At 44.5% G+C, this 21796-nt stretch overlaps 2 protein-coding genes across 2 annotated transcripts; both read left to right on the top strand.

The window, feature by feature from the left end:
• Window positions 1-9050: 9050 nt before the first annotated feature.
• LOC117536900 (zinc finger protein 239-like) lies at window positions 9051-17551 on the top strand. The gene is made up of 2 exons (XM_034201993.1): window positions 9051-9117; window positions 15444-17551. The coding sequence occupies exon 2, from the start codon at window positions 15710-15712 to the stop codon at window positions 16721-16723; it is 1014 nt and encodes a 337-aa protein (XP_034057884.1). The 5' UTR covers window positions 9051-9117; window positions 15444-15709; the 3' UTR covers window positions 16724-17551.
• Window positions 17190-20804, top strand: LOC117536898. Its single transcript, XM_034201991.1, has 2 exons — window positions 17190-17298; window positions 17600-20804. The coding sequence occupies exon 2, from the start codon at window positions 18423-18425 to the stop codon at window positions 19971-19973; it is 1551 nt and encodes a 516-aa protein (XP_034057882.1). The 5' UTR covers window positions 17190-17298; window positions 17600-18422; the 3' UTR covers window positions 19974-20804.
• The last annotated feature ends 992 nt before the right edge of the window (window positions 20805-21796 follow it).

The following is a 21796-nucleotide window of genomic DNA, read 5'->3' on the forward strand; positions in this document are numbered from 1 at the left end:
CACCCAACCCCCACACACACCACACCACACAACTCACTACAACACACACACACAACACCACAGCCCACACCACATCACACCACCCCACACACACACACACACACACACACACACACACACACACACAACACACACACACACACACCTACACACACACACGCACACACACACAGTGAAGCTCTGTTCTGATAGGCTGCTCAGAAAGGCTGTGTGTTAACCAGAGGTGAACCGTCAGGGCCTTCAAGGTATTTAGAGAATTCCCTGGAACACTCAGATAAAACAAACAACACATCGATTTAATTATATAAATAAAATGTTAAATAAATGAATAAATTAGAACGGTATCTGTGTTGTTGATCTGTAATATCACAGTGTTACGTTGATTTGTTATTCCTTCTCGGTCCATGCACTACGCATTTCAGTGGTTTTGTGTTAGAAACTAAAAGCGACCAATCAGACGTTGTTCTGGGTCTCTGGGTAGACTATCCTTTAACCAGGTATTCTATATCATTACATTACATTGCATTTAGCTGACGCTTTTATCCAAAGCGACTTACAATAAGTACATTCGACCAGGAAGACACAACCTTGAAGAAACAGAATCATATAAGTACATCAGGTTTCATAGAGCCAAACATTTCAAGTGCTACTCAACTGGCTTTAGGTAAGCCAGTCCTTTATTAGTATAAAAGTGGTTCGTTAATAGTTCTAACGCTCGAAGTGGAGTCGAAAGAGATGAGTTTTCAGTTTGCGCCGGAAGATGTGCAAGCTATCTGCCGTCCTGATGTCAATGGGGAGCTCATTCCACCATCTTGGAGCCAGGACAGCAAACCCACGTGTTTTCGCCGATGGGAACTTGGGTCCCCCTCGCAGCGAGAGCGCAACGAGTCGTTTGGCTGATGCAGAGCGTAGTGCACGCGCTGGGGTGTACGGTTTAACCATGTCCTGGATGTACGAAGGGCCAGATCCATTTGCAGCATGGTAAGCAAGTACCAGTGTCTTGAAGTGGATTCTAGCAGTTACCGGAAGCCAGTGAAGGGAGCGGAGGAGCGGAGTGGTGTGGGAGAATTTAGGAAGGTTGAAGACCAGACGAGCCGCTGCATTCTGGATGAGCTGCAGGTATATCCTTGATAGAAGGCCGTGGCCCTCACACTGAATGAGAGCGTTTGATTGACAGTTTGATCAACCAATCATATATTGATTTGTAGCCAATGGGCGTGTTCTTTCAGAGTTCCCCTCGGTTCCAGGTGCTCTAGATAATCCATACCCTACCCAGTCGACCAAGAACTGTCTACCTCTGCCCCTCTTCCTTTCAGACAGTATTTTGTCCACAGTGTACACTTGACCTCCGTCGACAATCCGGGGAGGTGGAGGGGGCGTGGAGGCGGGGACCAGTCTGCTCTCTTTGACTGGTTTCAACTTGCTGACATGAAACGTGGGGTGGACCTTGATGGACTTTGGAAGACATAAACGGACAGCAACCGGGTTAATCACTTTGGCTATGGAAAAAGGACCAACGAACCGGGGAGCCAGCTTCCTGGAGGCGACATGGAGAGGAAGATCCTTTGTAGATAGCCACACTCGTTGTCCGGCCTGGTACTTGGGGGCTGGACGTCGTTTCCGGTCGGCCAATACCTTCATGCGATCGGCACTCCTCTGCAACATATGGCGAACTCCCGCCAAGACCCGACGGCAGCGGCGAACCAGAGCATGGGCTAATGGTACGGTGACCTCCTTCTCGAGCTCCGGAAACAATGGAGGTTGGTACCCATGGACCCATTGAAATGAGGAGATACCAGTGGCTGATGTGGGTAAAGTGTTGTGCGCATACTCCACCCAAATCAGATTCTTACTCCAGGTGGTAGGTTTCTCGGAAGCTAGACATCTCAAACAGGTCTCCAAATCCTGATTCATCCTCTCCGCTTGTCCATTCGACTGTGGGTGGTATCCGGAGGTCAGACTAACAGTGGCTTGGATTAGGCGACAAAACTCCTTTCAAAAACGTGACACGAACTGTGGGCCTCGGTCTGAAACTACATCACTGGGAAAACCATGGATCCTGAACACATGGGACAACATGGCCTCTGCTGTTTCTTTGGCATTAGGTAACTTGGGCATGGCGACAAAGTGTGCCATTTTAGAAAAACGATCAACCACAGTGAGTATGGTGGTATTACCTGCCGATGTTGGTAATCCTGTCACAAAATCCAACGCAATGTGAGACCATGTTGTTGGGAATGGGCAGAGGTTGGAGAAGACCTGCCGCAGCTTGCCGAGAAGTTTTGTTCCTGGCGCACACAGGGCACGCTGCCACATATTCTGCAACATCCTTCCACCTCCCCGGCCACCACAATCTGTGTCTCACCATGAAAAGGGTCCTTTTGTTTCCAGGATGACAGGTAAGTACAGACGTATGGGCCCAATGAACAACTTGAGATCGAAGTTGTTCCGGCACAAACAAGCGATTCTGAGGACACCCTCTTGGGACAGGACTTCCAACGTTTGCCTGTTTGACCTTGGCTTCAATGGGCCAGGTCACACTCCCTATCACTCGATCTGGCCGCAGAATGGGGTCTGGACTCTTGGGGACTGGCTCAGGATCAAACATCCTGGAGAGTGCATCAGGCTTTCCATTCTGCGAACCAGGTCGATATGACAGAGTGAACCTAAATCTATTAAAGAACAAAGCCCATCTGGCCTGCCTAGAGTTCAGACGTTTGACCTTCCTGATGTATTGCAGGTTTTTATGATCCGTCCAGACCAGGAAATCCTGCTCCGCTCCCTCCAACCAGTGCCGCCACTCCTCCAAAGCAATCTTCACAGCCAACAGTTCCCGATTTCCCACGTCGTAATTCCTCTCAGCAGAAGATAGCTTACGGGAGAGATATGCACACGGATGAAGCTTGTTGTCCCCCGCTGATCTCTGGGACAGTATAGCTCCAACGCCGTCGTTGGAGGCATCCACTTCCACCACAAACTGTCGGTGGCGATCAGGTACAGTCAGTATGGGAGCTGTGGTGAACCTCCTCTTCAGTTCCAGGAAAGATTTCTCTGCCTGTGGATTCCACACAAACTGAACATGGGGAGAGGTACGGACATGGAGAGGAGAGGCAATAGCACTGAAATTGCGTATGAAACGTCTGTAAAAGTTAGCAAACCCCAGGAATTGCTGAACTTTCTTTCTAGAGTCTGGCGTGGGCCACTTAGCCACGTCACTGACCTTAGCTGGGTCCATTTCCACCTTGTTAGGGGAAATCACAAAGCCCAAAAATGCCACAGAGTTCACATGAAACTCTCATTTTTCGGCTTTTACAAACAAATGGTTAGCAAGGAGTCTCTGAAGAACAAGGTGAACATGGTTAACATGAGTATTCTCATCTGGAGAAAAGATGAGAATATCATCGAGATACACAAAACAGAAAACATTCAGGAAATCTCTTAACACATCATTAATGAGGGCTTGGAAAACAGCAGGTGCATTACAAAGTCCAAAAGGCATCACCAAATATTCATAATGTCCCGTAGGTGTATTGAAACCTGTTTTCCACTCATCCCCCTCCCGGATGCGCACAAGATGATATGCATTCCTTAAGTCAAGCTTGGTAGATATCTTGGCTCCCTGTAACAGATCGAATGCCGTAGAGATGAGTGGAAGGGGATATCTGTTCTTAACTGTGATCTGATTAAGTGGACTGTAATCAATACAGGGCCTTAATGAACCGTCCTTTTTCCCTACAAAAAAGAAACCTGCTGCTGCTGGGGATGATGATGGCCGAATCAAGCCAGATTTGAGTGATGATCCGATATACTCTTCCATGGCCTCCCTTTCAGGACCAGAAAGAGAATACAACCGTCCTTTGGGGATAGTAGAGCCCGAGAGAAGGTCTATGGGGCAATCATACGGTCTATGGGGAGGCAAGGAAGTAGCTCGTGTTTTGTTAAACACCTCCTTAATGTCAAGGTAACACTCTGGCACTTTGGATAAGTCAGGAAAGTCAGAATGTTCAGAAGAAGTGACACTGTCCCTATCTGACGCCTGTTTAAAGTTCCCAGATCTGTGCAGTCCACTCGAAACTGTATGAGAGGCTAAACATGAACGAGAGCACTCACTCCCCCACCCCTTAACCTTTCCTGTAAGCCAGTCCATGTGAGGGTTATGTTTAACAAGCCAAGGGTAACCCAAAATGAGAGGCTGTTGAGCTGAGTTAAATAAATGAAAGCTAATATGCTCACGGTGCTCCTGATCTATGACAATTTCTATGGGTTCTGTGCGATGAGTAACTGTACATAAAAGGCGGCCATCCAATGCGTTAGCCTCTAATGACTGATCTAAAAGGACAATGTTTAAGTTCAACTCTTTAGCCAGCTCCCAGTCTAACAAGCTCTCATCAGCCCCAGAATCAATTAATGCATCCTGAGTCACAGTCTTATCATTCAGTTTCAATTGTATCTGAGTCAGTTTTCTCGAGGAAGGGTCGAAAGAAGTCACTCGGCTCACCAGCGTCTCTCTTCCCGCTGATGAGCCTGATCTTTTGCCGGACAGGCTGCCAGAACATGACTCTGCTGGCCGCAGTAGAAACACCGCCGCTCCCGTAGGCGGCGCTGACGCTCCTCCGGAGTGAGTTTGGCTCTTCCGAGCTGCATCTGTTCCTCCGCGGCGCTAGGGGGCGCTGGTCGCTCTGGAGATGAAGTCCGGGTATTACTCCGCCAACCGTAGTGTTCCCTCTGTAACTCCCGTCCGAACAGTGGAGTGGAAGCTGCGTTCTCCCCTCTCTCCCGACGTCTCTCTGCTAGACGTTGGTCCACCCGGATAGCCATGGCGATGAGTGAGTCCAATTCTACAGGCAACTCTAATGGAGCTAACTGATCCTTTATGGGATCCGCTAATCCATGCAGAAACGTATCAAAAAGAGCCGCTGAGTTCCATCCACTCTCCGCTGCCAGGGTCCGGAATTCGATCGCGTAATCCGCCACTCTCCTCTGCCGTTGTTTGATGTTCACCAGGGCTCTCGCTGACTCTCTCCCGGGTGCTCTCTGGTCAAAAATGTTTTTCATAGAATCAATGAATAACCTTAACGACTGGAAAACAGGCGAGTCTCGGGCCCATTCTGCTGTTGCCCAGGCTCCCGCTCTTTCCGTCAAGTGAGATACTATGAAAGCTACCTTAGCTTGATCTGTGGGAAATGCTGCGGGCTGATGTTTGAAATGGAGATCGCACTGTATCAGGAATGGACGACAGTTTCCAGAATCCCCGGAGAACTTCTCCGGTGAAGCAAGGCGGAGTGAAGACGATGGCATGGGTATTTGAACGGGGATCTCAGCAAACCCGTCCTCCGCTGGACCAGAAAACTCTGCCGCAGGAACCGCAGGACGTGCCTCGAGGTGCGTAAGTATGTCACGCATTTTCTCCGCCAGGTGATTTATTTCCGTTGTCACTGTTGACTGGAAGTGGTGCTGATGGGCATTTAAGTCCTGAACCCCCTGATTCATTGTTGTCAGCTGTTCCTCATGTTGATACAGGCGTGTTACTTGCGCCTGCAAAGCCGTCTTTAACACGGTGGAATCGGCTGAGTCCATCTTGTTTGGTCGGTTCGTTCTGACACGAAGGACTCACAAAGACTCAGATGCTCGATTCCGTTTGCTTGGTAATGTTCTTTATTGTAAAGAAACCAAGCTATCCAATAATGACTACTAGGCTCTACTAGGATTCTACATCGAATCACTAGGTTCTACTAGGTTTTGTAACATGGTTCTCTGGTAAACAGGCATGGAGATAACGACAAGACAAGACGAACCGACAAAAGACAACAGGAGAACAGGGCTACATATACACAACAGTTAATGAGGCACAGGTGCAAACAATCCAGAACAGAAGATCACAATCAAGCTCACAGACTCTAACGCTGAAACCTTACAGTAGAAGTGTTAGGGGATCAGTTGGACCTGCATTTTAGTATGTTTGAGTTGAGAAGAGCAATTATTAGTGCTCGTCAAACCACTCCTGGGAAAGATGGTGTTTGTTATAAAATGCTGGAACACATGACAGATAACTCTCTAGTCTTTGTGTTAAGGTTGTTTAATAGGGTGTGGGATTCTGGCCAACTTCCTTCAGTGTGGAAACAAGCGATAATAGTGCCCATCCTAAAGCCAGGGAAAGACCCTTCAGATCCATCTAGCTACAGGCCTATAGCCCTGACATCTCATTTATGCAAAATCATGGAGAGAATGGTTACAGAAAGGTTAACATATATCTTAGAAAGTAAAGATCTGTTGTCCCCATATCAAAGTGGCTTCCAGAGGGGTCGGAATACAATGGATTCTATATTGTGCTTAGAATCAGACATCAGGAAAGCACAGACCAATAAGGAAGTAGTGATTGCAGTCTTCTTTGATATTGAAAAGGCTTATGACATGCTCTGGAAGAAGGACTACTAATCAAGTTAAAGTCATTGGGAATTGGTGGTAAAGCATATAATTGGGTTATGAATTTTTCACTGGACAGAAAAATACAAGTAAGAGTAGGTGCAGAATATTCAAGTGTTTATGCTGTGGAAAATGGTACTCCGCAAGGTAGTGTATGTAGTCCGTTGCTGTTCAATATAATGATACATGACATCTTTAATCAAGTTCATCCAAGTATGGGAACATCTTTGTATGCAGATGATGGGGCTTTGTGGGCAAAAGGCCACAATGTAGCACATGTTGGAAAGAAAATACAAGCTGCAATAGTTGAAGTGGAGAAATGGACAAATAAATGGGGATTCAAACTGTCAGTAGCTACTGTAAGACGCAGGTCATTTGTTTTACAAAACAGCATAACATTGCTCCTATATCGTTAAAATTGTATGAGCAACCTCTTGAACAGGTTAATACAATAAGATTTTTTGGTGTTTGGTTTGACGTAAAGTTAACATGGAGCAATCATATAGGAAAAGTTCAAAATAAATGTAAAAAGGTCAACAATGTACTTCGGTGTTTGGCGGGACAGGAGTAGGGAGCGAGTAGGTCATCACTTCTGAATATATATTGGGCACTCATGAGACCTGTATTCGATTATGGGTGTATAGCGTTCATGGCAGCAGCAGAATCAAACCTTAAAAACCTGGATGTCCTACAAGCTCAGGCCCTGAGAATATGTAGTGGAGCTTTTAAAACATCTCCAGTATCAGCAATGCAGGTGGAAATGGGAGAAATGCCTTTAAGGATAAGAAGAGTGAAGTTAATGTTGACATACTGGGTAAACCTTCAGGGGCATAGTGATAGTCATCCTGCGAAAAGTATCTTGAAAGATTGCTGGGAGCACAACGAGTCACATTTAACAAGTTTTGGATGGATTGGCGATGTTAAAGCAGCAAGTATAGGTTTGAATCAAATACAGTATTGCCCCACAGTTCCAATCTCATCCATTCCACCCTGGTTGTTCCCATTGCCAAGTGTAGACCTCAATATACGAGAGGAGTTAAAGGAAAAGAAAGAACTACCAGTATGGCGCATAGTCCAGAAATATTTTTGCAAGATATCACTCAGACTCAACAATCATATTTACAGATGGTTCCAAAGATCCAGAGACAGGGCGTGCAGGGGCAGCAGTGTATATCCCAGTGAGTAATACACATATAAAGAAAAGGGTAACAGACCATGTGTCAGTATACACCACAGAGTTGTTGGCATTGGTACTGTCATTGAAATGGATAGAAGAGAAAGAAATACATAACAGTGTAATTGCATCTGACAGCTTTTCAGCATTATCAAGTATACGATCAGGCAGATCTTCATCTAGAACGGACATAATAAATGAAATATTTCTAATTGTATATAAAATGCCAATCAAAGGCATAGCAACTCGTTTCATCTGGGTTCCTGCTGATGTTGGTGTGGAGGGAAATTAACAGGTGGATATTCTGGCCAAACAAACACTCAGAAGTATGAACATAGACATAGAAGTTCCACTCAGCAAAGCGGAGGTTCAAACATTCATTCAGAAATATGCACAAACAACATGGCAAGATCATTTGGACCTTAGTGATACAGGAAGACATCTTTATAACATTCAAAGGTATGTGGGGGATGGAAGGAAGGTGGGGTTTAAAAGAAGGGAGGAAAATGTCATTTCTCGGATGAGAATAGGTCATACAGGTCGCAATCATACATTAAGTATAATAGGAAAGCATCCAACCGGAAAGTGTATACACTGTAGCCAGCCAGAAACTGTTGAGCATGTTTTACTGCTTTGCAGGAAATATAGTACTCAGAGAAATGTGCTTTTCCAGACACTGAAGAAAGCAAAATTCCATGACTTGTCGCTATCAGGGCTGTTAGGGAAAAAAATCAGGCAATATATATTGTGAGATTATTACGTTTCTAAGAGAAATTGATAAATTTAAAATAATCTAGAGTTTTGGTTCTTTGTTTTGTTTATTGTTTTCTGCATAGTCTCTTGTCCACACTCCAGTCCAGTTGGTGGCGGTAATGCACCTACAAGTTGGTTTGCCAACCGCCAATAAACACTAAAGAAGAAGAAGAAGTTAAGAGATGGAATGATATGATGATTCACACTCATGTACAGTAGGTGGCGGTATGCACCTTTAAAGTTGTTTGCAATCCGCCAAAAACCGAGAGAAGAAAAAGAAGAAGCTCCTTGTAACCTTGATCCATGTGGCGTCTCGTCTCTACGGTTATCTCTCTCTGTGTGTTCCTGATAAAGTGTGTGTGAGCTCCAGCAGTACTGATCCATCATCTGTGTGTCTGGATAAACCTCCGAATGGACTCTCTGCTCTTTTTTCTGGAGCGTTTACCTCGGACTAGAGGAGCTAGCTTAGCATGCTAGCTGGAAACACGTTAGCAACACTAGTCAGATTGAGAGTTTGATGGAGAGATAAACGGTGTGTTTAACGGAGTTTGCAGGAAAAGGTGATCTAGTAAACATGAGTAGAGTCCAAATGCTGCTGTCGTTGAAGAAGAAGCGACTCACTGCTGCTGCTGAAGAGATATTTGCTCCGTTTGAAAAAACGATAGCAGAGCTCGAGGAGGAGCTGTCTCTTTCCAAAGAGGAGAACGAGAGACTCCAGAAACTACTGGACGCTGTTTTACAGCCTCAGCTTCGGATACACAGAGCAGGTCTGTTCCCTTTACTCTTAATTAACACTTTAATCTTTGGTAACACTTAAGACTATTTATTAGTGCTGGGCAATGATTAAACATTTTAATCATGATTAATCAAATACCTTTCTGTGATTAATTGCATTGTTATGCACAACATTCAATAATGAATTCAAAAGTAGTGTATTGCGCACTTTTATTTTAAACAAATAAGGTTATTTTTGAACAATAGTAGGCCTATTCCCTTTACAGAGTAGCATTTCAAATATTTATTGTAAATCTCAAAAAAACATTAATGTAATAAAATATAAAACCAAAGCTATTTGCCACTGCCAGGGCATTCACGTTTGATCTAGTTTGTTATAGAAAACAAGTTAGCCTCCGAGTCCAGTGATAAGGAAATTCAACTTTATGGTGGTTACACATAACTCTGGTTCTATCAACTCTGCCGCCTGGACTAATTACAAATATCCATGTAAGAGTTTGGTACCTTTCTCCATGTTTCTGTCCCCACTAGTGTTGTCACGATACCAACATTTTTGTTTCGATACCAAGTCAATAATTACGATTTCCATACTTTTTCGATACTTTTCTTAAAAAAGGGGAAACCGTCTTAAATGTCATTATTGTGTTTTATTTCAAACCTAGAAATGTTTTTCAGTCATAACACAAACATTTGAACAATGAGAACAATAAATTAAATAAATTTAAAGCAATAGCATTCAAGGTAAAATGACGAGTTATGATATTAGGGTCATGTCGAGTCAGATCGCTATCCCTTTAAAGGAATGCTCCACTCATTAGATAATTAATCAAAACTTCAGTATTTAGTGAAACATTATGTTTAAACCATACCCTGAAGAAATCAGCGATATTCCCCGGTAAATAATGATTTTATAGCTCTTTTTTATCAAAACCTGTATATTCCGTCAGGCCGTTGCCATTTTGCCCATTTTCAGTAGTCACGTGATGGTCGTGACGTCATCCATGCGTTCACTTTGTAAACACACGAAAACATGGCGAAGTTTTGAGCAATATGAAGAGATTGGAAGGGGGAATTCAGCCATACAGGTTCGAGCCTACTTAGTAGATACAATGATTTTGATTACTAGATATGTATGCATGTAGTACCACCCTTGCTAGCGATTCCCTCTCTAGTTTAGCATACTCAGCCTCGTTGTCCCTGGCCCTAGAACCACGATTTTATGGGGTCGGAAAAACTGGGGGGAAATACCCACTAGCCGGTACTACGCTATATGGAAAGGCCACCAAAAACTGGCCTGGCCTGGACGATAAAGGACGTTTAAATGGGGCTACCCGCTGCAATGGAAATGCGCCATAACATACCTTATTCTTACTCCGAGCACTACTTCTGGTCCTCCGTCGCTTCACACTTGCAGAGGGCGATTTCTCAACTGGCCGAACTGGTGTCCTGGTCGGTGATGACACCAGAAAGACCGATGGTACTGCATCTCCATTAAGTAATGGTTGTTCAATAAATCCCATGTTATGTTTTATCATACTCATAGTAGTCGTCCGGAAACTTGAAATGTTCGCTGCATACATGCGCCTGTGGATCTTTCGGTTCGGGCCGGCCACATTTCGCTAGCCACTGCCTCCGAACGTACTTCCTACGCTTACCTTTTGGCAACAGATAGAACCGAGCATTCCGTGGATTGTTCCTATCAGAATTGTGGCAATGTTTCGCGATACAATGAGGCATATTTGAAGAGAGTAACTACAGTAAATAACATGAACATCAACGTGTCCTCGAAACCAAACGCATGGTTTACGTCACGTCCGGTAAAATGGCGCCGCCCACAGTGTTGATGTTATTTCGGTAATTAATCAGTTTAAAATCACTGATAATGTCATCGGATTAAAAAAAAAAAAAAGAGAGACTGGCAGAGACTGGTCTGTTTTATCGGATGATAATTATTTAAAAATGAGTGTCATGAGCATACCATTCCTTTAAGAGAGAGAGGGTGGGGTGGCGGCGCGCGTGTGTGTGTGCATGGTAGAGCGAGCGAGAGTGTTTTGAAGCAAACGAAGCAGCAGCAAAATAGGTCTGTCGAGTGTCTTCAAAGTTAGATCTGTAACATTACATTACATTGCATTTAGCTGACGCTTTTGTCCAAAGCGACTTACAATAAGTACATTCGACCAGGGAGACACAACCTTGAAGAAAACAGAATCATATAAGTACATCAGGTTTCATAGAGCCAAACATTTCAAGTGCTACTCAACTGGCTTTAGATAAGCCAGTCCTTTATTAGTATATAAGTGCTTCGTTAATAGTTCTAACGCTCGAAGTGGAGTCGAAAGAGATGAGTTTTCAGTTTGCGCCGGAAGATGTGCAAGCTATCTGCCGTCCTGATGTCAATGAGGAGCTCATTCCACCATCTTGGAGCCAGGACAGCAAACCCACGTGTTTTTGCCGATGGGAACTTGGGTCCCCCTCGCAGCGAGGGCGCAGCGAGTCGTTTGGCTGATGCAGAGCGTAGTGCACGCGCTGGGGTGTACGGTTTAACCATGTCCTGGATGTACGAAGGGCCAGATCCATTCGCAGCATGGTAAGCAAGTACCAGTGTCTTGAAGTGGATTCTAGCAGTTACCGGAAGCCAGTGAAGGGAGCGGAGGAGCGGCGTGGTTTGGGAGAATTTAGGAAGGTTGAAGACCAGACGAGCCGCTGCATTCTGGATGAGCTGCAGAGGTCGGATGGCACATGCAGGTAGACCAGCCAGGAGGGAGTTGCAGTAGTTTAGGCGTGAGATGACGAGAGCCTGGACCAGAACCTGAGTCGCTTTCTGTGTCAGCTGGGGACGTATCTTCCTGATGTTGTAAAGCGTGTATCTGCAGCAACGGGTTGTAGCAGCGATGTTTGCAGTGAAGGACAGGTTGTTATCTAGGGTCACACCCAGATTCCTTGCAGTCTGAGTCGGGGAAACAACTGAGGTGCCGATGTTGATTGTTAGGTCAAGAGTGGGACAATCTTTTCCCGGGAGGTAGAGCAGCTCAGTCTTGTCAAGGTTGAGCTTGAGGTGGTGAGCAGACATCCACTGAGAGATGTCAGCTAGACAAGCAGAGATGCGTGCAACGACCTGGGTCTCTGAGCGGGGAAAGGACAGAATTAATTGGGTGTCATCAGCGTAGCAGTGGTAAGAAAAACCATGCGGGCTAATGACTGATCCGAGCGAGTTTGTGTACAGGGAGAAGAGGAGGGGACCAAGAACAGAGCCCTGAGGGACCCCTGTAGTTAATTGACAAGGGTCGGACTCAGACCCTCTCCAAGTCACCCTGTAGGTACGGTCTTTCAGGTATGAGGTGAGGAGGGAAAGAGCAGAGCCTGAAACTCCATGTTTTTGGAGAGTGCGAAGGAGGATCTGATGATTCACCGTGTCGAATGCAGCAGACAGGTCCAACAGGATGATGACAGAGGAGAGGGATGCAGTTTTGGCAGTGTGCAGTTCCTCCGTGACAGCAATGAGAGCAGTTTCTGTGGAGTGACCTGCCTTGAAACCAGACTGGTGCGGATCCAGAAGGTTGTTCTGATTGAGATAACAGGAGAGTAGTTTAAAGACAGCGCGTTCAAGTTATTTAGACAGGAACGGGAGGAGAGAGACAGGCCTGTAGTTTATAACATCAGACGGGTTGAGAGTGGGTTTCTTTAGGAGAGGGTTTACTCTTGCCTCCTTGAGACTGTTTGGAAAGTGACCAGAAGTTAGAGAAGTGTTGATGAAATGGGTGAGAAACGGTAGAATATCAGGAGCGATAGTCTGAAGGAGGTTTGAAGGGATAGGGTCCAGAGGACAGGTGGTAGGGCGGGCAGAAGTAATGAGGGTAAGAACCTCACTTGGAGAGAGAGGGGAAAAGGAGGTTAGTGTGTTGGTGGAAGGAGGGTCTGGTGACCCAGCGGTGAGTATAGGTGAGTCAGAAAAAGAAGAGCGTCATGTTTCAATAATAATTATAATATGAAGAAGAAGAAGAAGAATTGTTTAGCAGAGTTTCCGTTAGCAGGCAATTACCGGACTATGACCGGATATGCTGATGTTTAAAACTCAGTTAATGAGGCTCATTTTTATATTGCTTCAGTTTATAATCTTAAGAGATCGAAAAGTTCAGATTCATTTTTTTTTAAATTATTCGCTTTCCCAAACAACAAACAACATAATTATTACATTCAAACAAACTACTTTTAGTAGATGAAGTACATTATTCCAAACTTTACATTAACTTTGAATAACACAGGAGAAACGGAGCCTCTCTTTTCCCCTCTCCCTCCCTCTCTCTCATGACAGCCCGTCAATATCAGACTCATGCATCTCGCTAAACAGCAGGCGGGGCTTCAGGTGATCATGTTGAGCTGTGTGTCTCCACCAAACTCAGCAGCTGATCGGATCTCTGATCCCTCTCTCTTGTCCGGTTATACTTCACTCGCGTTTATGTCCATATCGATCAGATCCAGCTCTCCTGATCGGCCTTTATAGAGAGCACCAATCAAACTATTAAGAGTGAATATTGGCCGTTAATGATCGGCGGCCAATCAATCGGAGCATCCCTAATTATTACCGCACATTTTGACCGGCAGGTTTTGAAATTACCATTTTTTTAAAAATAAATTTGACCAGCTAAAAACAGTTAATTACCGGCGAACGGAAACCCTGGTCCCAACCTATCGTCTCTGTATACAGTCGTCTAGCTGAATCCCCTCTCGCAGCTGTGTGTCTGTGTATTCAGCAGGATGTCTGCAGGAGGTACTTAGAGTAAAGTTGTTGGCACTGTTCTAGTGGTAAACACTTAAGAAAGAACATGTCAAGCTATGTGCTGTATCAGAAACAATGCGCTGCTTGTTTTGGGAGTAATATGCTCTGTGTTTACATTAGCAAGCATCGCTAACACTCAAAGCTAACGCTGTACTGGAGAGAATATGTGTAACATAATGTCCTTGCGGTAAACCCTGCGAGAGAGAAACGTTTGAGCTTCATACTGTTTCAGAAATAATGCTTGAAGTAGTTTGGAGCATAATATGGCATTTAATCACAGCAGTGTTTAGCTGAGTTTCTCCCAGTATAAAACTCTCTTAGCAGGGGAAAGCTGCATGACGCTACAAAGGGGCGTGGCTAGCAGCAGCTGTTCAATTTACAATTTTTAAAGCAGAATCAGCCTTTTTGGAACAGGGCTGGAATAGAGGGGTATGAGTAGGGATGTGTACCGAGCCCCGGTATTAAACGGGCCCCAGGGCTGAACTATTAAAGACCGTGGTACCGTTAAACTCCGACGTTAACGGTCTTTTTATTGGTACTGGAGACATGTAAAAAATATATGTATTATTACTACACAAACATTATATTGCAGTTTTAGTGTTGCCAACTCCGTTTCTAATATGCAAAAAGCGTGCAAAATGCGTGTCTTTAGTATTTTCGATCTTTCCAATCCAGGCGAGAGATCTCTCTCCCCCGCCTGCTTGCGAGGGGGCGGGGCAGTTTACACACACACAGCTGCTACATGCAGCAACATACCATACACACACGGAGGAGATGGTGGAGAGAACGCGCTCCGAGGTGTGGTTAAACTTTACCCGTCTCGATGTGGACAATCCTCGTTACCAAAAGTGCTATAAGAGTTTAGCATGTAAGGGCGCACAAGCAATTTGTCTAAACATTTAGCATTCAGATGGAGAAATGCACCAGGTTCGACTGTCTTTCTAGTAGCGCTGTAGCCCCCCCGTCCACGAATAACGTTTCCACGTCAGGTGTTATGTATGCTAGCAGCAACACACGGAGTTAACTACATTATACAAACATGGGTTAATGATTAGAGGTAACTGAGTTTTGTTTACAATTCTGTCATCAGATTATTTAACACGATTTGTTAAAACATTGTTGTTTCTTTTGATGTGAAATATTATGTATTTCATTTAAATAAAAAGCTAGTTAGTTTTCTTCACAATTTGTTAGTTTACCTTATTTTTTTCTCCAAAAGAACCGATAAGAGTACCGTTAAAAGACCGGACCGATAAGCGGTATCAATAAAAGTAGTAGTACCGTTAAAACCTTAACGATACCCATCTCTAGCTATGAGTAGTATGAGGCATGGCTACAATGGTTAGGTATGGCCCTACAATATATTTTTCAAATATAGCATAATAGGTCCACTTTAAATAATGTTTAAATGCAGGATCTTTATTTGTAATAGAGTATTACCATTCTATAGGCGTAGTGTAGCTGTGAACGATCCCAAATACAATGCATGAATTAGGGCTACAAAATGTCTCCCATTTGAATGATGAATAGATTTTAAATGCTAACACTTAACAGTTTTTTCTGACTGTGTGTTTCCTGCAGTCGTACAGCTGCTGGTGGTGGTTAAAGAAGAGCTTCTCTCTGACCAGCAGGAGTGGAGCTCCAGTCTGGACCAGGAGGACCCAGAGTCCCCCCCATACATTAAGCAAGAACAGCAGGAACTCAGGATCAGTCAGGAGGGAGAGCAGCTTCAGGAGCTGGAGGAGGCTAATATCATCAAGTCTACTTTCACTCCTGACCCTGTGAAGAGTGAAGATGATAAAGAGAAACCTCAGTCCTCACAGCCTCATCAAAGACAAACTGAACACATGGAAACAGAAGCTGTTGGAGATGACTGTCGAGGACCAGAACCTGGCAGGAACTCAGTTCCAGAAAGCAGTTTACAACCAAACACTGAGGACAACACTGGAGACTCTTCTGAACCTGACTCTGGAGACTCATCTGAACCTGACACTGAAGACAGTGCAGATTGGAAGGAGACCAGAGAACCTGCGTCACTGAAAAATAGACAAGAATCTGTCAGTGATTCAAGCCGTAGTGCTGTAAAGAAACAATTTGGCTGCTCTGTGTGTACAAAATCTTTTACATATAGAAGCAATGTTCAGCGACACATGAGAGTCCACACAGGAGAGAAACCATACAGATGCTCAGTCTGTAAGAAACCTTTTTCACAGAGAGAACATTTAAAGGAACACATGAGAATCCACACAGGAGAGAAACCACACAGCTGCTCAGTCTGTAAGAAAGCTTTTTCACAGAATAAAAATGTAAAGACACACATGAGAGTCCACACCGGAGAGAAACCACACAGCTGCTCAGTCTGTAAGAAAGCTTTTTCAATGAATAGAAATTTAAAGGAACACATGAGAATCCACACAGGAGAGAAACCACACAGCTGCGCAGTCTGTCAGAAAGCTTTTTCACAGAATAGAAATTTAAAGATACACATGAGAGTCCACACAGGAGAGAAACCACACAGCTGCTCAGTTTGTAAGAAAGCTTTTTCACAGAATAAAAATTTAAAGGAACACATGAGAATCCACACAGGAGTGAAACCACACAGCCGCTCAGTCTGTAAGAAAGCTTTTTCACAGAGTGGAGGTTTAAGAAAACACATGAGAGTCCACACAGGAGAGGGAATATACAGCTGCAATGTTTGTGACAAAATATTTCAATGTCATAGTGATTTCAAAAGACACAAGTGTGTTGGTCGTCAGTCCTCACAGCTTAATGAAATTCAAACTGAGGATAACAGAGAGGCCGAGCCTCCAACCAGCAGCTCAGCTGCACACATGGAAACAGAAGCTGATGGAGGACAATGAATACGTCTTATGACAGTTCACATATGAGAAAATTCTGTCTGACTGGATTAACATTGTTGCACAACATTCATATAAGACTTAAATGAACTCCATCTTTATCAACATAAGTGGAGAATATGTTTAATGTTTTTGTCATACTGATTTTCTGATTTATACGTTAACCACTGACTATTGATGAACCATTTTATTTTGGATTGAGGGCTCCAAGTTTCCATATAGAGATATAGGATGATTTGATGTTTTGTTCTTTATTTCTAAATGTTTTGTATCATTGCTATCTTGTTAATGAGTCCGGTTTTACATAAATGTACCTGTTCTCTGATTGTTTTTGCTTCTGTAACTGTAAGGGAATACATTTGCCTATTTTATATCCTGATTACCCAATGCCGTTACTTTAATACGTTACTCCCTAAGCCTGATTTCACCCACCTGCAACCGATTCACTAATAATCACAAATGTTCATTTCTTTGACCCGTTGACTCAACTATTTCTTGTTTAATAATCGTTTCATCTCCTCAGGAGCAAGTTCCCATGTCCTGCCTTTCACCTGCTGTTCACCCACTGCTCATTTAAGGTGGACTGACCTTTACAATGGACCAGCTAATCCTAGTGTCTTAATGCAAACGTTTTGTGATGTTAGAGACCAAAAACATGCTGTTGGGTCATGTGCTCTCTGCAGGACGGTGTCTGTACTCAAACATTGTTTATGCAATGAGAGTTTCACTCTGTTTTTTGTTGTCCAAACGACACCAACAGAGTGATATGTCTTCTTTCCAGCAGATGGCATACATACATTAAATTATCCAGTTCAACTGTCATCCACATAATAATGATTCAAAACAGCAATGTTGTCCTCTTTGTTCTCTGCTGTGCAGGTACACCTGGCTCCGCCTTCCCCAGGTGTTCCCAGTTGTCACTCAGCCGAGCTTGGCCCAGGTGTTCCCAGTTGCCAATCGGCTGAAGGAGAAGGAGGAGCGGATCACTACTCCGGATGTCTCTGCTGTGTCAGAGCTCTTTTGCCTTTTTGTTGTGTTTCCTGGAGGACGTGTTAGGATTAGGTTTTCGCAGCTTTATTTCTCCCGTTAAGTTCTGTTGGATTTTGGGTAGCGGAGGAAGGCTCTGGATCCACGGTCCGTGGTGTGGTTGGCCCAAGTCCCCTCCGTCTGTTTGTTTGTTTTACCTGTCCTCCAGTGGAATGATTAAGTATTGTGGCAATAAATGTACGATTACAGTTTAGTGCCTACGTGTTGTGTACTTTTGTTTTATGTTGCGGACTGCCTCACGAGCCACTACTATTGAGTAGGGAGGCGGGTCGTAACATATGGGGGCTCGTCCAAAGGCTGTCTCGGGCAGGTGTGGTGAGTAGTATTACTTTGTAAAAGGCCCTTGACAGCATTTATTTGTTTGGTTGGCTGTATAGCGTAGAGTTGCAGTGATGGATTTTGACTTGGAGGGGTTTGTTGGTGATCCGACTCGGGGGAAGTTGGATGCATGTAGCAAACAGCAGCTTGGTCTGATCGCAGGCAAATTTGACGTGGTAGTCAATAAGCAAAACAAGTCATTAAGGAACAGCTGTTGGCTGCGCTTATAGATCAGGAGGTATTGTCGGAGGAGGAAGTAGACGTTCCCATAGACGACGAGACAGAGGTCTCTCAGAAAGTGAGCGACCTTCAACTTCAGCTAGAGCTGCGCAAGCTGATGGTTAGAGAGAAGGAGAGTGATAACAGACTGAGAGAGAAGGAGATCGCCTGTAATCTCGAATTGAGGAAATATGAGGCGGAGTTACGTTTGAGGGAGCTGGAGCTGATGTCTTACCAGACTCAGCAGTTGGGGTCTGCGCAACCTCATGATTTTGACGTAGGCAAGTATACTCGGTTTATCCCAGTATTTAACGAAAAAGACGTTGATAGCTATTTTGTCCTGTTTGAGCATGTAGCAACAACGTTTAAATTGCCTTGGAACATGTGGACCGTTATGCTGCAGTGCGTTCTCGCGGGTAAAGCGCAGGAGGTGTATACTGCGTTATCTGAGGAGGTTAGCCGGGATTATGAACAGGTGAAAGCTGCAATTCTGCGCGCTTATGAGCTGGTGCTTGAGGCATACCGTCAAAAGTTTCGTGGTTTGAAAAGACAAGATTGTCAAGCGTATGTGGAATTCGCCCGTGAGAAAGAGGTTCTGTTTGAGCGATGGTGCTCATCGACGGGGACAAAATCTCTAGAGGACCTAAAAACATTAGTGCTCATGGAAGAATTTAAAAACTGTTTGCCTTACACAGTAGCCACATACCTCAATGAGCAAAAACCGGTGAAACTGTTTGATGCTGCGGTTTTGGCTGATGAATATGTGCTTACTCACAAGACTGTCTACAGTGAGAGGACTAGGGCACAGGCCGGGTTTGTGGACAATAATATCAGAGAAACCCCAGTGTTCACTAAAGTGCCATGGCAGTCCAGCAGGCCAAGAGTTGCTGAGGAAAAACCGGGAGAGGTGAATTGGGGATCTACGGATAGGCCAGTGTGTCATTACTGCAAGAAAAGAGGTCATATTGTTGCAAATTGTTATGCTTTGCGGGATGAGGAGAAGCCTGTAAAGACGGTCGCTTTGGTGAGTACTTCAAAGCCAGGGTCTCTCAAATCTGAACTGGAAGTTTTTGCTCCGTTTCTCATGGAGGGAATGGTGTCTTTACCGGGGAAGAACAACAGGGTTCCAGTGACCATTTTGAGGGATACAGCAGCTTCGCAATCCTTTATGATAAGGGGTGTGTTGCCTCTCTCTGAGGAGTCTGCTGTGGGTTCAGGTGTTCTTGTGAGGGGGTTTGGTATGCAGTGTGTGGGTTCGCCATTGCATAATATTCATCTTGAGTCAGATCTGGTCACAGGTCCGGTAACTGTCGGGGTTCGGCCATGTCTTCCCATTGAAGGGGTAGATTTGGTCTTGGGGAATGATTTAGCTGGTGGCAGAGTGCTCGTTAAGCCGGGAGTGAATGCGGTGGCAGTCACCCGCGACAGTTTTACGGCTACGGGATTGGACAGACCGGTCAGGGATCCTCCATCATGGCGTGAGGGTGGGAAATCAGGTACGATAAGCCCTGGGGCTGTTCATAACCCTGTCGCTGCCTGTGTGGAGGCGCTGTCCAGTGCTAAAAGTGACACCCCTGTCAATCAATCAATCAATCAATGTTTATTTATATATCACAAATGTTACATTTGTCTCAGTGGACTTTACAGTTTGTACAAAATATCAGTATGACAATACGACACCCTCTGTCCTTAGACCCTCACATCGTACAAGGAAAAACTTCCGAAGAAAACCCACAGTTTAAAGGGAAAAATGGGAGAGCAACAGAGGAGGGATCCCTCTCCCAGGATGGACAGACGTGCAATAGATGCCGTGTGTAAAACCCCTGTCACCTCGGAGGCCCCGATCGCTGCGGAGACTCTGGCCAATATGGAGTCTCATTTGGCACACTTGCCTGATGCGCAGCGTGCAGATGTATGGGAGCTGATCGTGAGGTGGAGCGCCCTGTGTCGTACCGCTCCGGGAAATTCAATCCCCACCAGCGGGTGTGTTCCACCATTGGTTCCACAGTCGAAAAGGAGGCACTGGCTATGGTTCTGGCTTTGAACCATTTTGAGGTATATGTGGGGTCATCAAACATTCCTGTCACTATTTTCACCGATCACAACCCCCTTGTGTTTCTGCAGAGAATGCGTAACACAAATCAAAGGTTGATGCGGTGGAGTATTTTCATGCAAGCCTTCAATGTTGAGGTCAAACACATTCGTGGCAAGGATAATGTGTTGGCTGATGCATTGTCGCGCTTATAATATAGCAGTTATTGTGTGTTGTTAACCTGTCTGGTGTGTGGAATGAGTGGTGGTGAGCACGTCTGTCAACTAAGGTTGATTGTTGTGATTGTTTTGTTTTATGTTGCGGACTGCCTCACGAGCCACTACTATTGAGTAGGGAGGCGGGTCGTAACATATGGCTAGTAATTGACTATTTCAACAGAATGTGAAGAGGTCACAGTCTTGAGGCCATGTCCAATATGTTTATGTTTTGTGTGATTAAATCTACTGAAATGAGCATTCAATGACTAAATTATTCTTAATTACTGTCATCACATCATGGGTTTGCATTGCAATATTAGAACGCAAAAAACCCAACTTTATTTATTTTAAAGGGGACCTATCATGCAAAATGCACTTTTGTACGTCTTTTAATGAATATGTGTCCCTGGTCAGAAGACACAACCCTCTCTCTTTTCCTCCATACCCAAATCTCTAGAAACGGGGCTGCAACGGAGCTGATTATTATTTGAATTTTTCTGACGTCAGAAAAGGGGTGCTCCGCCTATATGGGCAACTCTCCACCTATCAGGGGAATGAGATACCGCTCGAAAGCGCTGGAGACGCTGTAGTACATATGCCAGGCCTGTAAGTGGTGCTGTAGTCTGCCACAAAAGCAGAATCAGCCCTTGCAAAAACAGGGCTGGAAAAGAGCGAAATGAGGCATGGCTAAAATGCACGATCTGTTTGGTATTTTGAAAAAAAAACTTCACAGACATGTTTTATATAGGTATGGCCTTGATTGTATACATATTTTCCTAATGATGTTTTGTCTTCACAGTTTGGTTGGACTCATGTGACTCTGCTGATCGTGGTGACTCAGTCTCACCTCATCACTCACAACCTGTTTGAGGGGATGATCCGGTAAATAAACAGTCCTTTATCATCTTCACATAGATAAAGCTTCACCTTAATAATTTCTTAAGTTTCTGTCTTTAAAAAGAAAATATTACACTGTGTTTTACCATTTCAATAAACTTGAAAATTGTTCACATTTTCATATTATACTCACACTGGGCCTCATTGCATTTAAAGGTCCCATGTCATGCTTTTCCGGTTATTACCCGTCCCCTTGTGTGTTATGAAGGTTTTTCTGTAAACCAGGGGTGGGGAACCTGCGGCCCCCGGGCCGTATGCGGCCCGCGAGACAATTTGGTACGGCCCTCGAGGTAATTTATGTACACACGCAAAAAAGAAAAAAATTAAAGAAATCTAGACCGCAAA

This window comes from Gymnodraco acuticeps, unplaced genomic scaffold (genome assembly GCF_902827175.1).
Source record: "Gymnodraco acuticeps unplaced genomic scaffold, fGymAcu1.1, whole genome shotgun sequence".
Classification (NCBI taxonomy): Eukaryota; Metazoa; Chordata; class Actinopteri; order Perciformes; family Bathydraconidae; genus Gymnodraco; species Gymnodraco acuticeps.

Bases quoted from the DNA above. Each gene is read 5' to 3' on its own strand.
- LOC117536900 (XM_034201993.1), top strand. From the start codon at position 15,710: ATGGAAACAGAAGCTGTTGGAGATGACTGTCGAGGACCAGAACCTGGC.
- LOC117536898 (XM_034201991.1), top strand. From the start codon at position 18,423: ATGGTTAGAGAGAAGGAGAGTGATAACAGACTGAGAGAGAAGGAGATC.